This window comes from Rhizophagus irregularis, chromosome 3, assembly GCF_026210795.1.
Source record: "Rhizophagus irregularis chromosome 3, complete sequence".
Lineage (NCBI taxonomy): Eukaryota > Fungi > Glomeromycota > Glomeromycetes > Glomerales > Glomeraceae > Rhizophagus > Rhizophagus irregularis.
In genome coordinates, this window is record NC_089431.1 from 911,235 (window position 1) to 931,502 (window position 20,268).

General features: G+C 31.1%; 6 protein-coding genes across 6 annotated transcripts; 5 read left to right on the plus strand and 1 right to left on the minus strand.

Annotated features, from left to right (window-relative positions):
* Positions 1 to 669: 669 nt before the first annotated feature.
* OCT59_020253 (uncharacterized protein) lies at positions 670 to 3,767 on the plus strand (the record flags this gene model as incomplete). Its single annotated transcript, XM_066149068.1, has 7 exons — positions 670 to 995; positions 1,079 to 1,247; positions 1,330 to 1,538; positions 1,613 to 1,987; positions 2,066 to 2,633; positions 2,703 to 3,333; positions 3,409 to 3,767. 7 exons carry the CDS (start codon positions 670 to 672, stop codon positions 3,573 to 3,575), a joined length of 2,445 nt encoding a protein of 814 aa, XP_065990017.1. The 3' UTR covers positions 3,576 to 3,767.
* OCT59_020254 (uncharacterized protein) lies at positions 3,729 to 5,917 on the minus strand (the record flags this gene model as incomplete). The annotated part of the gene is made up of 3 exons (XM_066149069.1): positions 3,729 to 4,913; positions 4,977 to 5,048; positions 5,134 to 5,917. The coding sequence occupies 3 exons, from the start codon at positions 5,915 to 5,917 to the stop codon at positions 3,874 to 3,876; spliced, it is 1,896 nt and encodes a 631-aa protein (XP_065990018.1). The 3' UTR covers positions 3,729 to 3,873.
* Positions 5,918 to 6,150: 233 nt separating this feature from the next.
* On the plus strand, positions 6,151 to 8,368 carry OCT59_020255 (uncharacterized protein; the record flags this gene model as incomplete). Its single annotated transcript, XM_025309020.2, has 5 exons — positions 6,151 to 6,693; positions 6,766 to 6,908; positions 6,986 to 7,274; positions 7,369 to 7,457; positions 7,549 to 8,368. The coding sequence occupies 5 exons, from the start codon at positions 6,151 to 6,153 to the stop codon at positions 8,027 to 8,029; spliced, it is 1,545 nt and encodes a 514-aa protein (XP_025187024.1). The 3' UTR covers positions 8,030 to 8,368.
* A 302-nt stretch (positions 8,369 to 8,670) lies between these two features.
* On the plus strand, positions 8,671 to 10,779 carry OCT59_020256 (uncharacterized protein; the record flags this gene model as incomplete). Its single annotated transcript, XM_025310016.2, has 1 exon — positions 8,671 to 10,779. The coding sequence occupies one exon, from the start codon at positions 8,671 to 8,673 to the stop codon at positions 10,777 to 10,779; it is 2,109 nt and encodes a 702-aa protein (XP_025187025.2).
* Positions 10,780 to 15,879: 5,100 nt separating this feature from the next.
* On the plus strand, positions 15,880 to 16,875 carry OCT59_020257 (uncharacterized protein; the record flags this gene model as incomplete). Its single annotated transcript, XM_066149070.1, has 1 exon — positions 15,880 to 16,875. One exon carries the CDS (start codon positions 15,880 to 15,882, stop codon positions 16,873 to 16,875), a length of 996 nt encoding a protein of 331 aa, XP_065990019.1.
* An 825-nt stretch (positions 16,876 to 17,700) lies between these two features.
* On the plus strand, positions 17,701 to 19,665 carry OCT59_020258 (uncharacterized protein). The gene is made up of 3 exons (XM_025313490.2): positions 17,701 to 18,042; positions 18,146 to 19,052; positions 19,144 to 19,665. The coding sequence occupies exons 1-3, from the start codon at positions 17,829 to 17,831 to the stop codon at positions 19,571 to 19,573; spliced, it is 1,551 nt and encodes a 516-aa protein (XP_025187026.1). The 5' UTR covers positions 17,701 to 17,828; the 3' UTR covers positions 19,574 to 19,665.
* The last annotated feature ends 603 nt before the right edge of the window (positions 19,666 to 20,268 follow it).

A 20,268-nucleotide genomic window follows, 5' to 3' on the forward strand; every position in this document is an offset into this window, starting at 1 on the left:
AAGTTCCATAAATGTGATACAACGCGCGAAACGCGTTAAATTAATATATCTTATACATTTCTCATTATCAAATTAAGAAACGATTGCATGAACGAGTAAAATTTAGAAAGAAGAATAACAATGATAACCTTTAATACTCGGTGAGAATGTCAATAATAGACTAGTTGATTATTTTTTTTTAATAGAAGATAGAGGCTATTAACTCAATAGATTTAATTAATATTATCTAGTAAATACTCCAAGCAATATATGCCAGATATGCCGGTAACCTCATGGTAATTGCCGACTGGTGTAATGGTATGTAGATCCAAATTATTTTAATAATTGATAAACCAGGATTAAGGTTAACGAAAACCATAATTAGCTATGATTTTTAATTATTGGGAAAGAGAAACATTTTAATTTTTCCAAATTAAGTGTCATCGGAAAAAAAATAATGAGATAAGGTTACAAATAATGAATTCTCGGGATACTCGGAATTGCGGGTATCGCGCGGACAATAATTACTCGTATTTCCCAATTATGATTTATGACAAAGTAATATAAATATGACAGAATAATATAAACAATGCTGTTGTATAACACTACCGTAATTTTCATATAAGCTCACCGCAGCTTTTATTTCTGGAAATCTATCTTTCTCGTTTTATTACTGATAAGGAGGAAAAAATGTCAAAGATAGATATATTTTTATATGTTGTTATCGCTATTAGTACATTATTTTATATATTTAAAGTACCATTCTTTATAAATAATATATTTGAAATATTATGTTTAATTATTATTATTATATTTTATTATATTATAAATAAAATATTAGAATCATCATTAATTTCATTAAATCAAGTTAATACCCGACATAAAATATATTTTTGTAAAACTTATCATTCTAGATTTTGGCCTGTTAAACATTCTTTTAAATATCCTGTATTATTTGTCGGAGTTGATTTAGATATATTAGAACAACAACAATATAAAAAAGATGGTCATAGTTTGTAAGAATTTTATTTATTGTTTGATATACTTGTATTCTTTTTTTCGAATATTTTGCTTTTAATTAACTTTATTTTCTGGATAGATTTGATATCGGATATAATAATAGTTCAATTATATTTAATATAAATGATGATGATTATCTTGGTAAAATAAATTCCGGAGATGATAATTTAGAAAATCCGTATATACAAAAACCAAAAAATCAAATTAAATCAATCAAAGAAAAATTATTATGGCATATTAAACAACATGTAAGTTTTATTATTAATCTGCTTATCCTTCACTTCGATGATTATTGTTAAATAATTTTATGTGTAATTGTTTTTTAATTAGAATATCCCGACAGATGACTTAAGTAGATTTGAATTAGTTACGATGCCGAGATTTTTAGGATATGCGTTTAACCCGGCTAGTTTTCATTATTGTTACAGCAGAAATAATGAACTTAAAGTTGTAATATTAGAAATTAATAATACTTTTGGAGAAAAACATTTACATGTTTTAAGTAGAGATACTGTTACTGATCAAGAATCACGGAACGGGTAAGATTCTTTCTTAATAATTAATGGATGTAATTTAATATCTAAATTTAAAATAACTTTTATCTTTTTAATAGTTATGATATGAGTTTTACCATGAAACGAGCGTTTCATGTATCCCCATTTAATGATCGTTTAGGGACTTACAAAATGCTTTGTAAAGATCCATCATCGGGTTATTTAGATATGAGGATTGTAATGTACGCAGGTCAAGATAATAAATCACAACTGAAAAAGAAAATGGTTGCTACAGTATCAGGACCTTCATATATATTATCAATGAATAGCTTATTATATGCTATAATAAGATATCCTTTTGATATATTTTTGACATTTCCAAGAATATTAAAAGAAGCATATAAGTTACATTATAGCAAAAAGTTAGGGATTTATCATAGACCAATTCCTATTGAAGGGACTGTTGTTAAACTTGAACCAAATTCGATTGAATTGTATGTATTCTTATTTTTCAGTTTAAAAGTTTTTAATTTTGAACTTAATATATATCTAATCTTTTTCATTTTAAATAGACACGCTCAAGAAATTATTACAAGTTATTTACGTTACTTAATAGAAAGTTCGTTAGAATCAACCTATATTACGATAAATTTACCTGACAAGAACAAATTACCAATAATAATTCGTCCATCAAATCTTCCGATAATATCATTCTCAAACACTATAACAATAAATCTTCATGATTATTCATTTTTTACAAATTTATTAATAAATCAAAATATTTATAGAGCTTTATTAATAAGTTATTTTGAAAAATCTTGGGATTGTGACGAATTAGGATTATTATTAAAATTATTTTTTAACAATAGATTAGATATAGAAAATAAAGTAGATAATAAGAAGGAACCTTTACATAGAGATTATAAAATTAAATTAAGTAATTTTGAAAATAGAATATCAATATTAAGAAGATGGTATTGGAAAAAATCATTCAATAATCAAGAAAGTTCGGGTGAAAGAGCTAAAAAAGAGTTTGATCAACTATTACAAAAAATGTGGCCTCCCATAGGAGTAGATAGAGATTTTATTGCTTCTATAGTACAAAATGATGTTTGTTTTGATATTAGATTGGATGCTACCGTACGTATTTTTTAAAATTTTTTTTTTCTTTCCCTTTTTTAAGCTAATGTTAAGGTAAATTCTTTTTAGATAAATTCACATGAGGAAGTAGCAGTAGCGTTGAGAGATTTATTTGCAATAAATAGCGAAGGGAATACAATAGCATTATTTGGTTATACACATCTTTACATGTTATCACCATTTACATTTCCTTCTTCAGCAACAATATCAAATATTTCACCAATCATAGCGTCAAAACTTCACTTACTTCCATTTCCACCAAGATATCTTGCCTATGAAAATAAAGAACCACTAAAACATCCAATAGATAAATTTATACATTCAAGCAAATTATTTACTAATAAAGATAAATTAAAATATACTTGGATGATGTTATTAATGGTTTTGGGTTATAGTTTTGATGCTGGGTTTTGGCAAATGATAACGGGATTTATTGAAGGTCCTAGAGGTAATCTTTATTTTGCAGAAAAATGGTTATGGGAAGGTATCGTGGATCTATTGAAAAGGTATGAAAGAAAGGATAAGGGTGAAGAAGAAGATAAGGATGAAGTCAAGAATGAGGATGAGGATGAGGATGAAGAACATTGGGCTGAATGTGAGAGTGATATTGAAAGTGATAATAGTATCAGTATTAAGAGTTCAAATGAAGAGAGAAAGAAACAAGTATTTGATGGCTGGGAGGTTGTTTATGAAAGGATAGGTATGTAGTATTATTTTTTTTTTCCGTCATATTTTCTTTTTTCTCAGCTAATTTGTTTATTTCATTTTTAAAAAGGTAATAATGATAAATTGCAAAAAGTTAAACCAACGCCTACCCCATCTTTACCATCACCATCAACTAAACCTACAGAGGTTAATCCTATGATAGAAGAAGATAAACAACAAAGATTATGGCTATTTACAAAAATTTTTAGAGAAGTGATATTATTGAGAACAGATTAAAAATAATATTTTATAGAATTTTAAATTAATTAATTTAGTTTAATGAGTGAAATTTTAATAGATAAATAGATAAAATACTCAATGACTGCTTAATTATAAAGATTTATATTATGAAATTACGATAATTACTCATAAAATGTAATACAACTTTATAGCAATAAAAATTTTGTTTCATTAATTAATTTATTCATCAAAAAATCTTAATACAAAATTACAAATTACAATATACTATGCTAATACAAATTACAGATGTTATTATTTTATATTACACAATTAAATAAATGTTCTTTGTCTAATTTTAAAGCCTTAAAACATTATCATTATCAGTATTATCATTTTTTTTACCGCTACATTTACCTTTTGCTTGTTTTTGCAGAAGACGTCGTTTCTTTCTCTGTCTTCTATTTTCTTTTGGTTTAACCTTCAAGTGAGAAGAAACATTTCCCTCTAATCTTTCCATAACCATATCCATACCACCATGATTAAAGATATTCATCAAAGTTTCATTATAAGTATGTGCAGAACCAGAATCTTTAGCTATTTTCTTTATCTTAAACTTATTTACAATGCTATCCAATTCACCAGGTCCTGATTCAGGATTATGTTTCATAGCGAGATTCGTAATGGCTAATTTTTGTATAGCATCTGCCATCATACTTTTATATTGCTTATCAGATTCAGGAGAAAGATCGGGGATTGGCCATTCTTCATGAGGCACATGTCTACGTATACTATATTCTGTTGTCTCTATTTCATTATTGCTTGATGGATTCGGATCGATTTCATTTGAAATAATTGTGGTTGTTGTTTGTGAATCTGATTCAACTAAAACTTCTACAGGATGTTTTCCTGTATTTGATGATGTTGAAGCAACTGTTTGTACTGCCTGATTATCAGAAACTCCATAAAGTGTTGAAAAATTAGTGTTTAATGTGGGAAGTATAGGGCTATTAAATGTCTGTTTACTCCCTTGAGGTGATACGGAAAAGTTGGAACTTCCGTTTGTCGATTGAGTTATTGAATTAATAAAGCCTCCTTGATTAAATACAAACTTGTTCAAATGTTCCGTTATAGATAACGAAGGTGTTTTAGTATCTATTTTGTATTCAGGTAATTGTACCGCAGAATTCAAAATTTTCTCAAGATCTACTTTGGGCCCATTTGAGGATTTATTTTTTTTGACTTTTTTATTCTTCGTCTTTTTACATTTTATTGCGGGTAAATTGCTGCCAATTTGAGAATTTACAATTGACATTTTTTCTTCACTAAGAGATTTAGCAGTAGAGTGAAATTTATCACTATGAAAAGTGGTCCTATATAACCCTTGCCGTCCTATTTCTAAAATATGTGTAAATAATTTTATTTACATAAATATCATTATAAACAACATAATCACCTTACCTGCACTTTTTAGCTTTTCATAATATTCAGCTGCTAATGTCTCCAAATTAATAAAATCCGTCCCATGAACACCTGCTAATAACAGAAATAATATAAAATTTAAAAAAAAAAGAAAAATTAATTTACGAATCAAATAATTTTATTTCGAAAATTTTACCCGAATTGAGTCTTCTCGACAAAAAGTTACTTAATAGTTCAAGTAATACACAAGGATTATTATGATAAGATTGTAAATGTGCACTGTCTTCTTGGAACATTTCTTGATATTTATTTGAAAAATCAATTACAATATCAAAAATATCAAATGTATAATTATATAAGTTAAAAAATTTAATCACTTTTTCAACATAATTAGGTTCTCTTGCTTGTTGCTCTTTTGGTATATTATTTACCACAGGTTCAAGTCCGGTATCAGTAGTCCAAGACTTTAATTGATTCGAAACAAATGTCGCAGGTTGTGGAATGTCATAATCAATTTCCATATCAACGAGTTCATCATCCGAATCATCTATTGAAACCGTAGCATTGTGAGAATCTTCTTCTCGTTCTTTGTTTTTACCTTTGTCATACACCAAGGATTGATTACTGGCACCAAATGAATCAGATTCGTTTAATTGTACGGTATTCATATTAACAACAGAAGAAATGGTACCAAAGTCGAGATCAGTACTATATTCTCGTTCTTTACCTTTATCTTTATTAAACGCAACAAGTCTATTATCAGTGCTCTTCAATTCAAACTCTACTTCAGAATCTGAAGACGAAAGCACGATAATTTCATTATCAGGGAAAGTGTTATTATTGGAATTCACAGGAAAAGAAGGAACATTATTTCCCAATTCCTTTTGTGAACTTTCATACGCTTTCGGCTGATTATTACATAGTTGTGAATAAAAGAACTTTGAGGTAGAAGAACTAGAGCTTCCTGGTGAAAAATCCATAGAAAAATTTCTTATTATCCTAAGGCATGTGTTTTTTTGACCATCTTATAAAAAATATATATGATAACGTGATTTGATTAAGCCATATTTTTGGGGACGAAAATATGATTTTCCGGATTTTCATAAATTTGAACCGTGTGTAAATTGAATGCAGCTTAAAGGGTCGCGCAATTTTATATAAATTGACAGTGAATTACCCCGAACTAAATTTTTTTTTTTTTTCTGCTCAAAAAATGTCTCAAGAGCAAAGTAAAAGAATAGCAATAATTGGAAGTGGATGCGCTGGATTGGGAGCGGCATGGTTGTTATCGGAACATTCTCCGCATAATGTTACTATTTATGAGCAAAATGATTATTTGGGAGGACATACTCATACGGTTGATTTTACAGTTCCTTCTACAAAGTCCTCTAATTCTCCGCTTACAACGCCGGTCGACACCGGATTCATTGTATTTAATCATGTTACGTATCCAAACCTTATTAAGTTTCTTCAACATAAAAATGTTGAATACATAGGTTCTGACATGGGTTTTAGCGTATCAAGAAACAAAGGAGAATTTGAATGGGCGGGAAAAAATATATTTACAGTCTTTGGGCAACCAGAGAATTTATTGAATTTGAATATGTGGAAAACTGTTTTTGATATTATGAAATTTAATTTTCACGCAACTGATTTATTAGAATTGGAAGATGATCATCCCGAAAAAAAAATGAAACTGGGAGAATATTTGGATTTACATGGATACTCTTCAGCATTTAGGGATAATTATCTTTTGGTAATGTAATTTATGTAACTATTAATTTATGTTTGATGAAGATTCTAATTTAACAAACACGTGATTAATTAGCCGATGACTGCGGCGATTTGGTCTACTCCGCCGGACAAGTGTGCGCTTGACTTTCCCGCATTGACGTTAATACAATTTATGCATAATCATTTTTTCCTCCAAGTAATGAATCGCGTTCAATGGCTTACTATAAAAAATGGAAGGTTAGAAATTTGAAAACGTGCACAAATCGCGTTCATTATTAATTTAAATTGATTATTATTTATTTATTTATTTTTAGTCGCAAATATGTGGAAACGATCGTTCCACATATTCATAGTGTACGACTTTCAACAAAAGTAACATCAATCACACGTAAATCATCAAATCCTTCGGATCCTTCTTCACCACCAATCATTATTATTACAGATAGCAATGGGGGACGCGAAGAGTTCGATCATGTAATTTTCGCCACTCATGCTGATCAAGCTATACAAATTTTGGGTGACCAAGCTACCGATGACGAAAAGCGTATTTTGGGAAAAGTTCGTTTTAATAAAAATCGCGCCGTGTTACACTCCGATCTTTCGGTAAGAGAAATTAAATTTAATTGATTTTTATTTTTATTTTTTATTCTTTTTTTTTTATTATTTTAAATTGATAAAATTATAATTGTACGAATAGTTAATGCCAAAGCGCCGTTTCGCGTTCTCTGCTTGGAACTATATTACCAAATCTACTGAAAATTCTCTTAACACTGATCAAGTTTCTTTGTAAGATTTATCGTTATTTTGTATAAAGTTTATTATGTTAATGGAAAATTATAATTGAAATAAAAAAAAACTATATATATTTTTTTTATAGGACTTATGACATGAACATTTTACAATCAATCGATGAATCAGTTTATGGGCCGGTTCTTGTAACTTTGAACCCTCTTTACGAACCCGATCCATCAAAAGTCGTAGGTTCGTGGTCATATGACCATCCGTTATACACACCAGAAACAATTGCAGCACAAGCTGAATTGCGTACTATCCAAAATCTTCCAAATCTTGCTACAACATTTGCAGGAGCCTGGACAAAATATGGATTTCACGAAGATGGTTTTACTTCGGGTTTAAAGATTGCCAATGAATTTTTGGGTGCTTCATCACCATTTGGAATAATTGATGCCACTCATATTAGAGGAAGACAAGCTGAATTAAATTTAACTGAGAAAGTACAAAAAAGACTTTGGATTTGGTTTGAAATGTGGGTGGAAATGTTATGCGTTATATTAACTATAACGAAAGTTTATTACGAAATGGCCTACAAATGGACTAATCAAAAGAAGAAAGATTAACTTAATAAGTAATATATGACATGAACAAAAGATTTTCTTAAAACTAATTTATTTTATAATTGATACTGTTAAATTATAAAAGATATAGTCACATCTTTTCTTTGATAAATTTTTTTATTTTATTTTATTCTGTAAGAGTGAAATCCGGACTAACTTTGTGTAGGAAAAATACTAGAGGTAATAAAAAGTGGTACTAAATACAAAGTAAGAATAACTAACTAAAGTAAGTGTTCTCCATGTAAGGGGACTTTCTTTGATAAATAGAGTTAATAAATTATACCCGATTTTCCATAAGAAACTCAATCACGTGTATGTATATCACGTGATTGCAATCATTTGATATACTTATTTTTTTTACTTTTTCAATGAATAAATAAATGAGAAACTCTTTCCGACGATCGTAAAATACCAAAAATTCACAGAAAAAATTTTCGTTAAAAAACATATTTCTTTATAGACAAGTACCACTTTTTTCACCAGTTTTGGTCTCTACGTTCTTCTCGGAACATTATCATATGAGTTTTAATATCGGAAAAAAATTTTCAAAAAAATTCCTTAAAAATATAGAAAAATCTCATCGTTCGGTGACTAACGAAGAAGACATATACTTTACATATTCTTCACCAAATACAGTTAAAAATATGTCTAACAGTAAACCCAATAATAACACTGTAACCAGTATCGATAAAGTATCTACGGACTGTCCTATGGAAGAAGTAATAGCTACCTCTTCAACTCATGACCTTTCTCACAGCGAAATTGAACTCACATCACGTGACTCTTTAAAAAATGATACTCACACGCAAACACCAATCAACGATAATTTGACTAATATGGAAGAAGATCCCTCAGAACCTAACCCAGATAAAGGAAAATCACCGGAATCACAAACAGCCACACAAACAAACTTGCCAAATGCGATTCCAATGACCGTGCTAACTGATATTTTTACACAAACATCACAAGCTTCTAACAAAGCACACAAAGGATTTATTCCCAGAGATAGTTTTAAACCTGAACTCTCTAACAACGAAATCATTAACTTACTAAAAACGGCATTTATCCGTGACAGTAACGCCTTTAAATTTGAATCTAATACAACTTCCACATACAAATATTTCACTATATACTTTAGAACACGTGACTCGCTTAACTACTACATAGAAAAGAGTCCCAACAACCTTAAACAAGTTAAAATATACGAATTAACCAATGAAGCTATCAACACATTACTGGATAAAAAATTCGCTGATTTGGACTCAGCAGTCATAAAAATCATGGACATACCTTATAATTACGACACAACAATGCTTATCAAACACCTCGCTATTAAAACCGGCAGCAACATCATAGACCAAAAAGAGCTCAAAAAGCCACCAAGAAAATTACCTAACCGCAACAATCGCGGACGCCCAATTTTCATCAAACCTGCATACAAACAACTAATCGTACGCTTCGATAAACAATCTGCCTATGACTATTTCATGAAAGAAAACTATTGGAGCCTAGAAATAGAAAATTTCGTAGTAAGAATTTTACCAGGCAATCAAAACGATCCCGAATTTCAAAAACGCACCAGTAAATATTTTAAAATTACTGGACTACCGCTTAACACCACTGCTACGGATCTTGATCCACTTATCAAACACATTTATGGACGTACTTGTACGTTTACACAAACTACTCGATACTCAACCATGAAAAATGCCTACATATACGTTTCACCAGAGAATTATCCTGATAACGCAACGGGAGGTGCATCATCACAATTCGCTAACCACACCATCTTCATCATCCCAGGGCACATATCAGCCAAAACATGCAACACTTGTGGATCACCGTTACACATTTCTCAAAACTGTGACGATAAGAACTTCAAAACAACAAGTGACAACCGTAAACTCTATAACAAAAGATTCATTGATAGAAAAGAAGAAAAAATCACAATCCACGAAAACACCAGAAATAGATACAACCACGTGATTTCCCTTAACTCCAACAAAAATTCAAATTCATCTCAAACAAATAACAAACGCTCATCACCACAAACAGATAACCGCTATAAAAAACTACAACCTAATAATTTACAATACCCCCGTCAAACAAGACACCCGTACAACAAAACACACAACATAAATGATATTAACAACTGGGACGAACCCTCCATGTCTACCCCCATAACCTGCATCAAAAATACGTCAAATGATGAGACAGACAAAAGAATTACGGAACTTGAAAAACAAGTCCAAAGTCTCCTAAAAAATATTAAATCTTTACAAGAAAGTAAAATTACAACGGATAAATCGATCGCGGACATCCATCACAACACTAACCTAATGAACACATCACTCACGAAAGTGAACATACGACTAGACAAATACGACACAATCATTGAACATCTCACCACTAACATCAATTTACTTAGCAAGAAAGAAATTTCATCCACCCAAGAACGTCCTCGCAAAATATCCAAAAAAGCTACACCATATGATCAAACTTCATATAGATCAACCAAATCCAAATATAACCTTAGAAATAACAAAGAATACAACAATTCAGCCGATGATAGTGAATTCGTTCCGGCAACAGAAGATGACACTGACATCCCTGATGACAATGCTATGTCGGATGGTGCCGTCTTTGAAGGCATAATTGACAAAACACTAGACGAACCCGTGAAAAATGACACTTTCACCGTTAAATCTTATAACCCATTGAACCTCCTCCCGAGCTTCAACGCGACACGTTAATTGTTGAAAATAACTCCTCAACAAATATTTGGACTCACTTACGATTTCTCCCTTTTTTGATTTTAACGTTTAAATTGTTTTCTACACATTGTTTTTATTAAAATTATTTTTTTTTATGGAATACACCAATTTTACTAACATGGTTGGCGTCGAAAACCAACCTTCATTTCAAGTACCTATTAATTCTTTACCTTCTTCTTCAAAAAATATAGAAAAAACACAAAAAAATTCAAATAATCAAAATACCAAAAACAGATATAACAATAACAATAACAACGACAACAGTCACCACAGCTCAGGATCTACATCATATACTCCTGATGTAAACGACGTACCTAACGAAGAACATATTACTAATTTACACGTCGTTAACACCGATAATAATTATTTTATAGATTACCTCAAAATTGGAACCATCAATATTCAAGGGGGCTACAAAACCAAATTAATTGATATTATCAATTATTTTGATACACATAACTTTAACATCCTCAACCTAACAGAAACACAATATTGCCACAAACATGAAAATAACAAATTAGTCGAAAGACATCCTCATCCGACTAATAAAAATTTATCTATTTACATAATTTTAGACGCTAATGGAGATAACAGGGGCTCTGGCGTAGGTATAATGCTTACTAGTACTTTATACCAACACGTCCATCAAATTCGTTTTCACAAAGGTCGCGTCTTAAATATCGAATTGGGCTTTAAACGTGACTATAAATTGAACATTACATGCCTTTATCTACCTGCGGGAAGAGACAAACATACCAATATTATTAAAAAAGAGTGCAACCAATTCATTGACCAACTATTTAGAACACAAAATACTAATGACGATAATCACAAATTTTACAACCTTATTATGGGGGATCTCAATTGCTACCCAAAAGAAAAAAATAATCTTAATCACCATATAATTCAGATGGCAAAATTAAAAGGCTTCAAAGACATGGCAAAATTCCATGCAGAAAACCAAACTCCAGATATAACTAGAACCACACACAGAATAGATTATATATTTGGCAATAATAACATTTTAAACGCATCAATTCATACTTTTGCACAAAAAATCCCACCATCACATTTCACTAGCGATCATAAAGCAGTGATTACTTTATTACAAAACGACCTTTTCAAACGCTCTCGACATCATCAAGGTAACAGACGAAATGAGCAAAAAGAGAAACCAAACTATTCACTAATGAATGATGATTTATGGGAAAATTACAAATCTCATTCGAAAACATATTTTAAACATCGTTTTCAATACATCGATTTAGATAATATTTCGACACAAGATGAATTGGACCATATTTGGAATATATTTGAACATAGTTTACATAACATCAAAAAGTCAACTATTCCTCAAAAGAAAATAACACCCCAAGAACACCATCATTTATACCCTTTACACATTCGCCAATTGAACCGACACGTGATTACTTTATATAAAACGAAACAATTCCTAAATTTAAAACACATTTATATCAGGAATAAAATAGAAATACCAACAGACAAATCTTTGCTTGTCTCATCTATTCCCGACTCAATGTGGACTTCATATTTTAAAAACTGGAAAGTTCATCGTGATCATATACAAAAAATAGCACACTCAATGGATCACGATATAATATTAAATAATTTTATCACACAAGAAGATTTCTTTGCACAGAGAACAGAAATCTACAAATTATATAACCATTTAAAACTAAAAAGAAATGATGAATTATCACAATGGAAAACTGAACGTATTGATTATTTTATTAATCAAAGAAATTTTGATTTATCAACTAATCAAACAAAAATGATTAATTCAATACTTCAAAGAAAACCTAGAAAAATTACATTGGATCGATTAATTTTCAAAGATAATAATAATGATACCATATTTACTAATAATCCACAAATTATACAAAAAGAAGCTATTAAACATTATCAAAATATAGGTAAACATGATAATCAATCGACGTACCGCTCTATTGACGATTTACCTCTACCGTGGCGTACGATATATGATCCGGCCAACCACCATTCCAATAGTGATTGTTGGGATACGCTTCAACAACAAATTGATATTTCCGATGTATTAGCCATCTTAAAAAATTCTCCTACGAATAAAGCACCTGGTCCTTCTCAAATTACTTATGAAGACTTGAAGCACCTATATAAAGATGTCTTGATATTACTTACCCAGATCTTCAACTTATGTATCCATTTAGATACGATACCCACAAAATGGTGTGATGCTCTGCTATTCCCAATACCGAAACCACATGACTGGGATAGTAAACTTACGAATACAAGACCTATCACCCTTTTGGAAACGACGAGAAAATTGATGGTCTCCGTTTTCTCTCAAAGATTAAATCAATCATTAGCGAAATACAACATCTTACAATTCAACAATCGTGCGGGTGTTTTGGGACAATCTTGTTTAGAACCACTGTTCCAAATACAGCATTCGATCGAACACGCACGTATTTATAAGAAACCACTATGGATTGCCATACAAGATTTATCAAAGGCTTATGATAGAGTCGATATTACATTATTACGATTAGCTCTGCAACGTATTAAAATTCCGGAAAAGATAATTACTTTTTTCATTAATTTATTTTCTAACCGATATAACTCCATCATCCTACCTAATGGAAACCTAGCATCATATAAGGTCCTACAGGGTATAGACCAAGGCGAAGTTGTTTCACCGCTTTTATGGAACATATATTACGACCCCCTGTTTTATCACATTAATCAACAATCACATCTTGCTTACAAATGTGATACTACGAAAATTAAAAATATTTATCACAAAGACTCTGACATTATTCATAATTTTGAATTATCTTTGGTCAGATACCTCGATGACACCACCTGGTTTAGTCCTTCTCTAGAAATACTCGAAACTAAATTAGATATCGCACACTCATTTTATGAATTAGCAAAAATTAAAGTGAACATCGACAAATACAAAATCCTCACCAACCAACGATTAGGTAATGATAGAAAAACTGTACAACTCACCATCAATGGACAAAACACAGATGTTAACATTGTTTCTAAATATAAAGGCACAAGAATCTTAGGATTATATATCAACCCTTTAGATAGACACCAACAAACATTACTCAAAGCGCGCTCGATCATCATGAACCACGTGATCACAATGCGCCACAAAAAAATTGCACATTCTCACGCAATCTATATTATTAACAAAGTCATCTTCCCTAAGTTGGAGTATCTCTTCCAGCACACCATCCTAAATTATGCCCAAGTACAGAAATTAGTTGTACCTATTAAAAAATTATTCAAAAAATTTTTTTCTTTACCACTTAATACGGCAGACAATATCATTTATAATAACATGTATCCACATATTGATAATTTGATGGATTTACTAGTCAAATCACAATTAAATGCACTATCGGCTCTATTCAATACTGATATCCTAAGACCTATAGCGATCCAAAAATTGGATATATTAACTCACGAACTTTGGTATCCAGGTATACCTCGCGACATCAATAAATACATTGGAAAAATTTCCTCACCGAGTTATTTATCAAAGAGTCTAGCTTTACTAGAACAATATCAAATTCATTTGGACCCTACTATCAGTTATGGCATCACAGGAGGACATATACCAATAGTGGAATATCTTCCAAACTTATCTTCTAATGATTACAAATCTTTACGAAACAAAAGGATCATGTACCTCAATCAACTTGTGTCCACAGATGGTAATTACCTTCTGACCTGGAACGAAGTGAAACGTCTAAATAACAACAATTTTAAAGGACCTAAACCTAAATGGTTTAAACTATTAGAAAATGATTTCACCCTAAGTAATTATCGTACTTTAACACACCCGCTTAACGATAATTACACAATTCCAGCACGCTTACAACAAATCCCTGATCAATCCCTGGGTAATCACAAAAAACGTAATGAATGGACATATCATTGGGACGCTAGAATACAAAATTGTATTATTGGAAAAACATATATACAAGATACTGACACGTGTAATTCTATTACTACCATGGAACACTATTTACCTTTTAATAATGCTTCAATATTAAATAATGTTACCCCGCAATCACCACGCTCTTTACCTTTAATTTTAATTCCTTGTTCAGGTTGCCATCTTAATGACCACAGTTTAATTCTACAAGACGCTCGTATTAAATGTTCAATTTCTATTCGTACGAATCGTCTTTCAACCTTTAACATTTTTAACCGTTTAAATCAAGAACATAAAAGATTCAAAAATCTTCCCCTATCTAAATATTATGTCAGCACCAAACCCTTATATCAAATTAGACATAGCGCACACAGCATTTATTTAGCTCAACATAATGTCAACACAGTAACTACCACTATTATAACACCAGAACTACCATCTTTGCACAACCAAAATCATGTTCTTCAACAATTGTCGTCAGTAATAGACTTTGCCCTGTTATGTGACGACAAAATTAAATTAACTTTAATAGACATAGCTTCAAAATTTCTTTCTCATACTAACTTTCAATTTTATTCAGATGGTTCTGTTTCAGATATAGGTACAATTAACAGTAAATCCGGATTCGGTTGGGTACAAACGAATCCCTTCTACCACAAATTTCATTTTTGGGTTCTACAATTTTTTTTCCTTCTTCTTTTAAAAGCGAAAGCTTTGCTATTTTGACAATTTTACTAGTTTTACCTCCCAACGCCACATGTGAAATATTTACCGACTCACAAAATTGTATAGATACTTTTAATCAACGTTTAGGCTCACCTATCATAAGTCTACGACGCAGGCTTAAACAAAACAACTTTTTAATATGGGACCTTATAATGTGGTTAATATCACAACACTCCCTTATTATCCAACTGAGAAAAGTTAAAGGACATAGTAACGATAAGGCTAATGATCAAGCAGATGCCCTGGCTAAACGAGGCAGATATTCGCCCGACCCTATCATCATCAATCACAAATTTTTTTTCCGAACTTCCCTAGCGCTGTTCAATTACAACCATATCAACGTAATTGATCGAAATTTACGCAAGTGGAGCAATATACCTATCCAGTCTAGAATTTTTAACATGGCTATGAATAACAGTTCACTGTCACCTATTAATTATCAAATCACATATGGCGACATTGACTGGACTTACACCAAACAATGGATCAATTCTAATCCTTTTGACATGCCCACGTCGTCTAAATTATCATCTATTCAATCGAACAAATTGAAGAAATCTACTTTTACATATCCAACAGGCAATATTTTACAACGCAATTATCCTAATCTTTATCCTTTCGGGCGTATTAATTGCACGGAATGTTCGATAGACGAAGACACCAACGCACATATTGGCTTATGTCCATCTCATCGTCAATCCATAACATCACTCCTTACAAAATTCAAAAAAAAACTGATCAATCTTATCAGAAAAGAACGCACTAGCAATATATCTTTTGATATCGAATCAAGGATTAATAATTCTAATATGTTCAAAGTTTTTCCAGACATCTTAGACGCTGCTCGTCTACCTGATTCTTCAGATCAAATACGTATTCCACGAGAACAACCATGGATTTTACTATTACATCATCTTATCCCACGAGACTTAGCTGTATTTTTTGATAACTACTTCAGCAATGCGGCGGATAGGTCGCGTTTCCTGCTAGAGTATGTTTCCGCTTTTACCTCGGAATTGAGAACTATTACCTGGTCACCACGTTCCCGCTCATTTAAAAAGTGGGAAAAAAGTTTAGATATTACTTTAAAGAAAAAGAAAAATTATCGCAAACACACGACTACTGCTTCCGGTCGGGCGTCTTCATCGACCACTGCTTTATCTTCTACCGTTGCCCGTAAGCGACGAAGTCAATATACTCGTTACTATCACAACAAAGTGTTACCTTACTTCAAACAAACAGTCAATTTTGATGTGTCCGCGTGTATACGTTGGACGACCTGTAATTTTTTACATAGTGGTTCATGGGAATCTTATAGAGATAATCTCTTATTTAATTTAGATAATTTCTCCCCGGTACAATCCTTTTTAGATTCACTTAGACCGCGTAATACTTAGTTCAAAAGCCTTTACTTTGGTTATTAGGGATGTGATGTCGTGTTAGGGACTCCCCCGGATTCGTCAAAAGTACCAGAGTGGCGCTGTCCTCGGGCGGTTTGATTATAGCTTAGTATCAGATAGCGTTCGACATTTGTATTATCTTTTGTTCTTGTCTATCTTTCTATAATCTTGTTCACGTGGTTTTAAAAAAAAAAAAAAAAAAAAAAAATGAATAAATAAATGAAATAAATTTCATCATAGACCGTCATTGTCTACATTTTTAAAATAAAATAAAAAATAAAAAAAATATCAATATAATCTTGCCGTAATGTATAAAAATGAAGGTGTTGATAAAGACGATCTTCAGTAACGATTAGCAAATACTCATTAATTTATTTACGACGATCCTGCGTACTGATAAGGTTGTGGCGTAGTACTTTTATCTGTCAATAATTTATATATTTCTAAAAAATATTTAATTATACAACAATGATCGATCTTCTTTTAAGTATAATTATAATCCATAATCCATTTTCCAATTAAATAAATAGAATACTGTCACATTACGGCCTAAATATATGCTTTAAAACTTGGTGACTTACCACCTCCTTTACTTCATTACGTGTAAACATAAGAATGAATGTATGAACAAAAGAGACAGAAGGTAGGTCTCAAATTTGATAGTAAAAATTTCCGACAAATTCAGTAAAATTCATGGGTAAATATGCAGGAGAAAAACAACACAATGATGCAGAAATATATTTTTAGAACGGACAGTTTTATTTATGGATCTTCCCATAGCCACAAATGATTAATTATAGAAAATATATAATAAAAAGTCTCATTAAATTAGTTTCATTACGAGCAGTCCTTTTGTTGCTTTTTAAAAAAAGCATTAATGATAAATTTGCCCTCTAAATTTAATTATATTAAATATTGTTTAAGAAGAATACGTACTTTTTAAAGGTTTAATGTCTGGTTACGAGTTTTTCACTTCAGGTGCTCCAAGACAAGCCGATGAATCAGCATGGAAATATCATTTACGAAAATTATTTACGACCAAATCTTTAGAAAGTTTTGAAATGGAAAAAGATACATCGGGTTTAAAAAGAACTTTGAGTGCATTCGATTTGATAATGATCGGTTTGGGGGGTATTATCGGCACTGGAATATTAATTATCACAGGTAAAAAATAAAACAGTGTTTTTTTTTGCTAAAAAACAAAAAACGATCAATTTAATTAATTTAATTAATTTCTAATTCTTTTTTTTAATTCCTTTTCTTATAGGACAAGCTGCAGCTACAAAAGCAGGACCAGCTGTAGTAATTTCATTTATAATTTCGGGAATTGCAGCTAGTTTCGCGGCATTATGTTATTCGGAGTTGTCGTCAATGATTCCGGTGGCCGGCTCTGCGTATACGTATGTTTATGCGACATTAGGTGAACTCGCCGCATGGATTATTGGCTGGAGTTTAATTTTAGAATACGCAGTTGGTGCTTCGACAATTGCTGTTGGATGGTCAGGATATTTCGTTAATTTTTTTGATCATTTTGGAATAAAACTTTCACCATCATGGACGAGTGCACCACTAGTTTTTGATCATTCTACAGGATATTTACTACGAATCCCCGGTGCTTATATCAATTTACCGGCGTTTTTGTTAATTTTATTTCTTACAATTATATTGATATTGGGTATTAAGGAATCTGCAACTGTAAACAACATAGCCGTTACATTAAAAGTTTTTGTTATATTATTATTTGTTATAGTGGGAATAACTAAGATTAATCCAAAAAATTACGATCCTTTCATTCCTCAAAATGAGGGATCATTCTCAGAATTCGGCATAACTGGAATATTATCAGCTTCAAGTGTTGTATTTTTTGCTTATATTGGATTTGATTCTATATCTACTGCTGCTCAAGAAGCTAAAAATCCACAAAGAGATTTACCTATTGGAATCATTGTGAGTTTAATCATCTGTACTATTTTATACGTGGCAGTTTGCGTTGTCTTAACAGGGATTGTTCATTATCCCGAGTTGAATGATCCAGCTCCCGTAACTGTTGCGATTAATGCGATGGGAATGAGTTGGTTAGGAGTTATTGTAGATTTTGGTGCTCTCGCTGGATTATTATCTGGTATACTTGTTTTTCTCATGGGACAAACACGTATTTTTTATGCAATGGCAAAGTAAGTTCTCATGTTACGTGACCTTTTTTTGCAATTTATAAACTCACATTCCTTAATCTTTTTCTTTTGAATTTTTTTTTATTTTTTTTAGGGATGGATTATTCTTCCCGACAATTGCATCAAAGATTCATCCAAAGTATAAAACGCCGCACATTTCAACGGCTGTCACAGGAGTAATCTGTGCAATTATATCATCTCTTCTTCCGATAGGGGTACTAGCAGAATTAACATCAGTTGGCACTTTATTAGCATTCCTTTTAGTAAATATTGGAGTTTTGGTATTAAGAATTACAGCTCCTAATGCACCAAGAAAATTTAAAGTTCCGGGAGGACCTTATTTGATTCCTATTATAGGAGCTTTATTAGATTTATTATTATTGTTTACTGCTACTACTGCTAGTTTAATAAGATTACTTGTTTGGATGTTAATCGGGTTGGTTATTTATTTCCTTTACGGTAGATCACATTCGGTCGCTAATAATAGTAATCAATATATGAAAAATAAAGAATTAAATGGATGAAATAGAAATATTTTTTAATTTATTTTAACATTATGTAATTCCATGTAATAATGAAATATCAAATAAATTTTATAACTGAGAATGATATTGAAAACGGGAAAATGTTTTCGAATGAATTATGATGATACTCCAAAACGCGTAATTTAATGATTCATTTTATAATTACCTTATAATCTAAAATACAATCGTTTTTTAACAAATAAACAAAGTCAGTTCTAACCAAGAAATAATAAAATAAAAGTAGTTCTCAAATTATTACATAAAAAAAAAATATATATATATATTATTAATATAATAAAACATTAAATATAAAAATTAATTAAATTTATTTTTTCCAATCTACGCCATACCATCCTTCTTCGCCATTCTCCCAATCCCATTGTTCAAAAGTGCGATCCACGATCGGTTCTTCAACCCATTCTTCGCCCCAATATCTCAAATTCCAAAATGTAGGATATTTTCTATCTTCTTTATAAACATAATCAACCCGATTAATAATTGAACGTGCTTTTCTCAATCCTTCACTAGTTACTTGTGAAGGTGATGCATAACTAACATCTAAATGTTGTAAACTATCACCTAAATATTCAGTTATAACGCAAAGGTGATTATCACTTATTAAATAACAATCTGGCATATGTAAACTTCTTAATCTAGCTTTACAGTTCTCTAACCCAATTGCAAGTTCGTTTGCG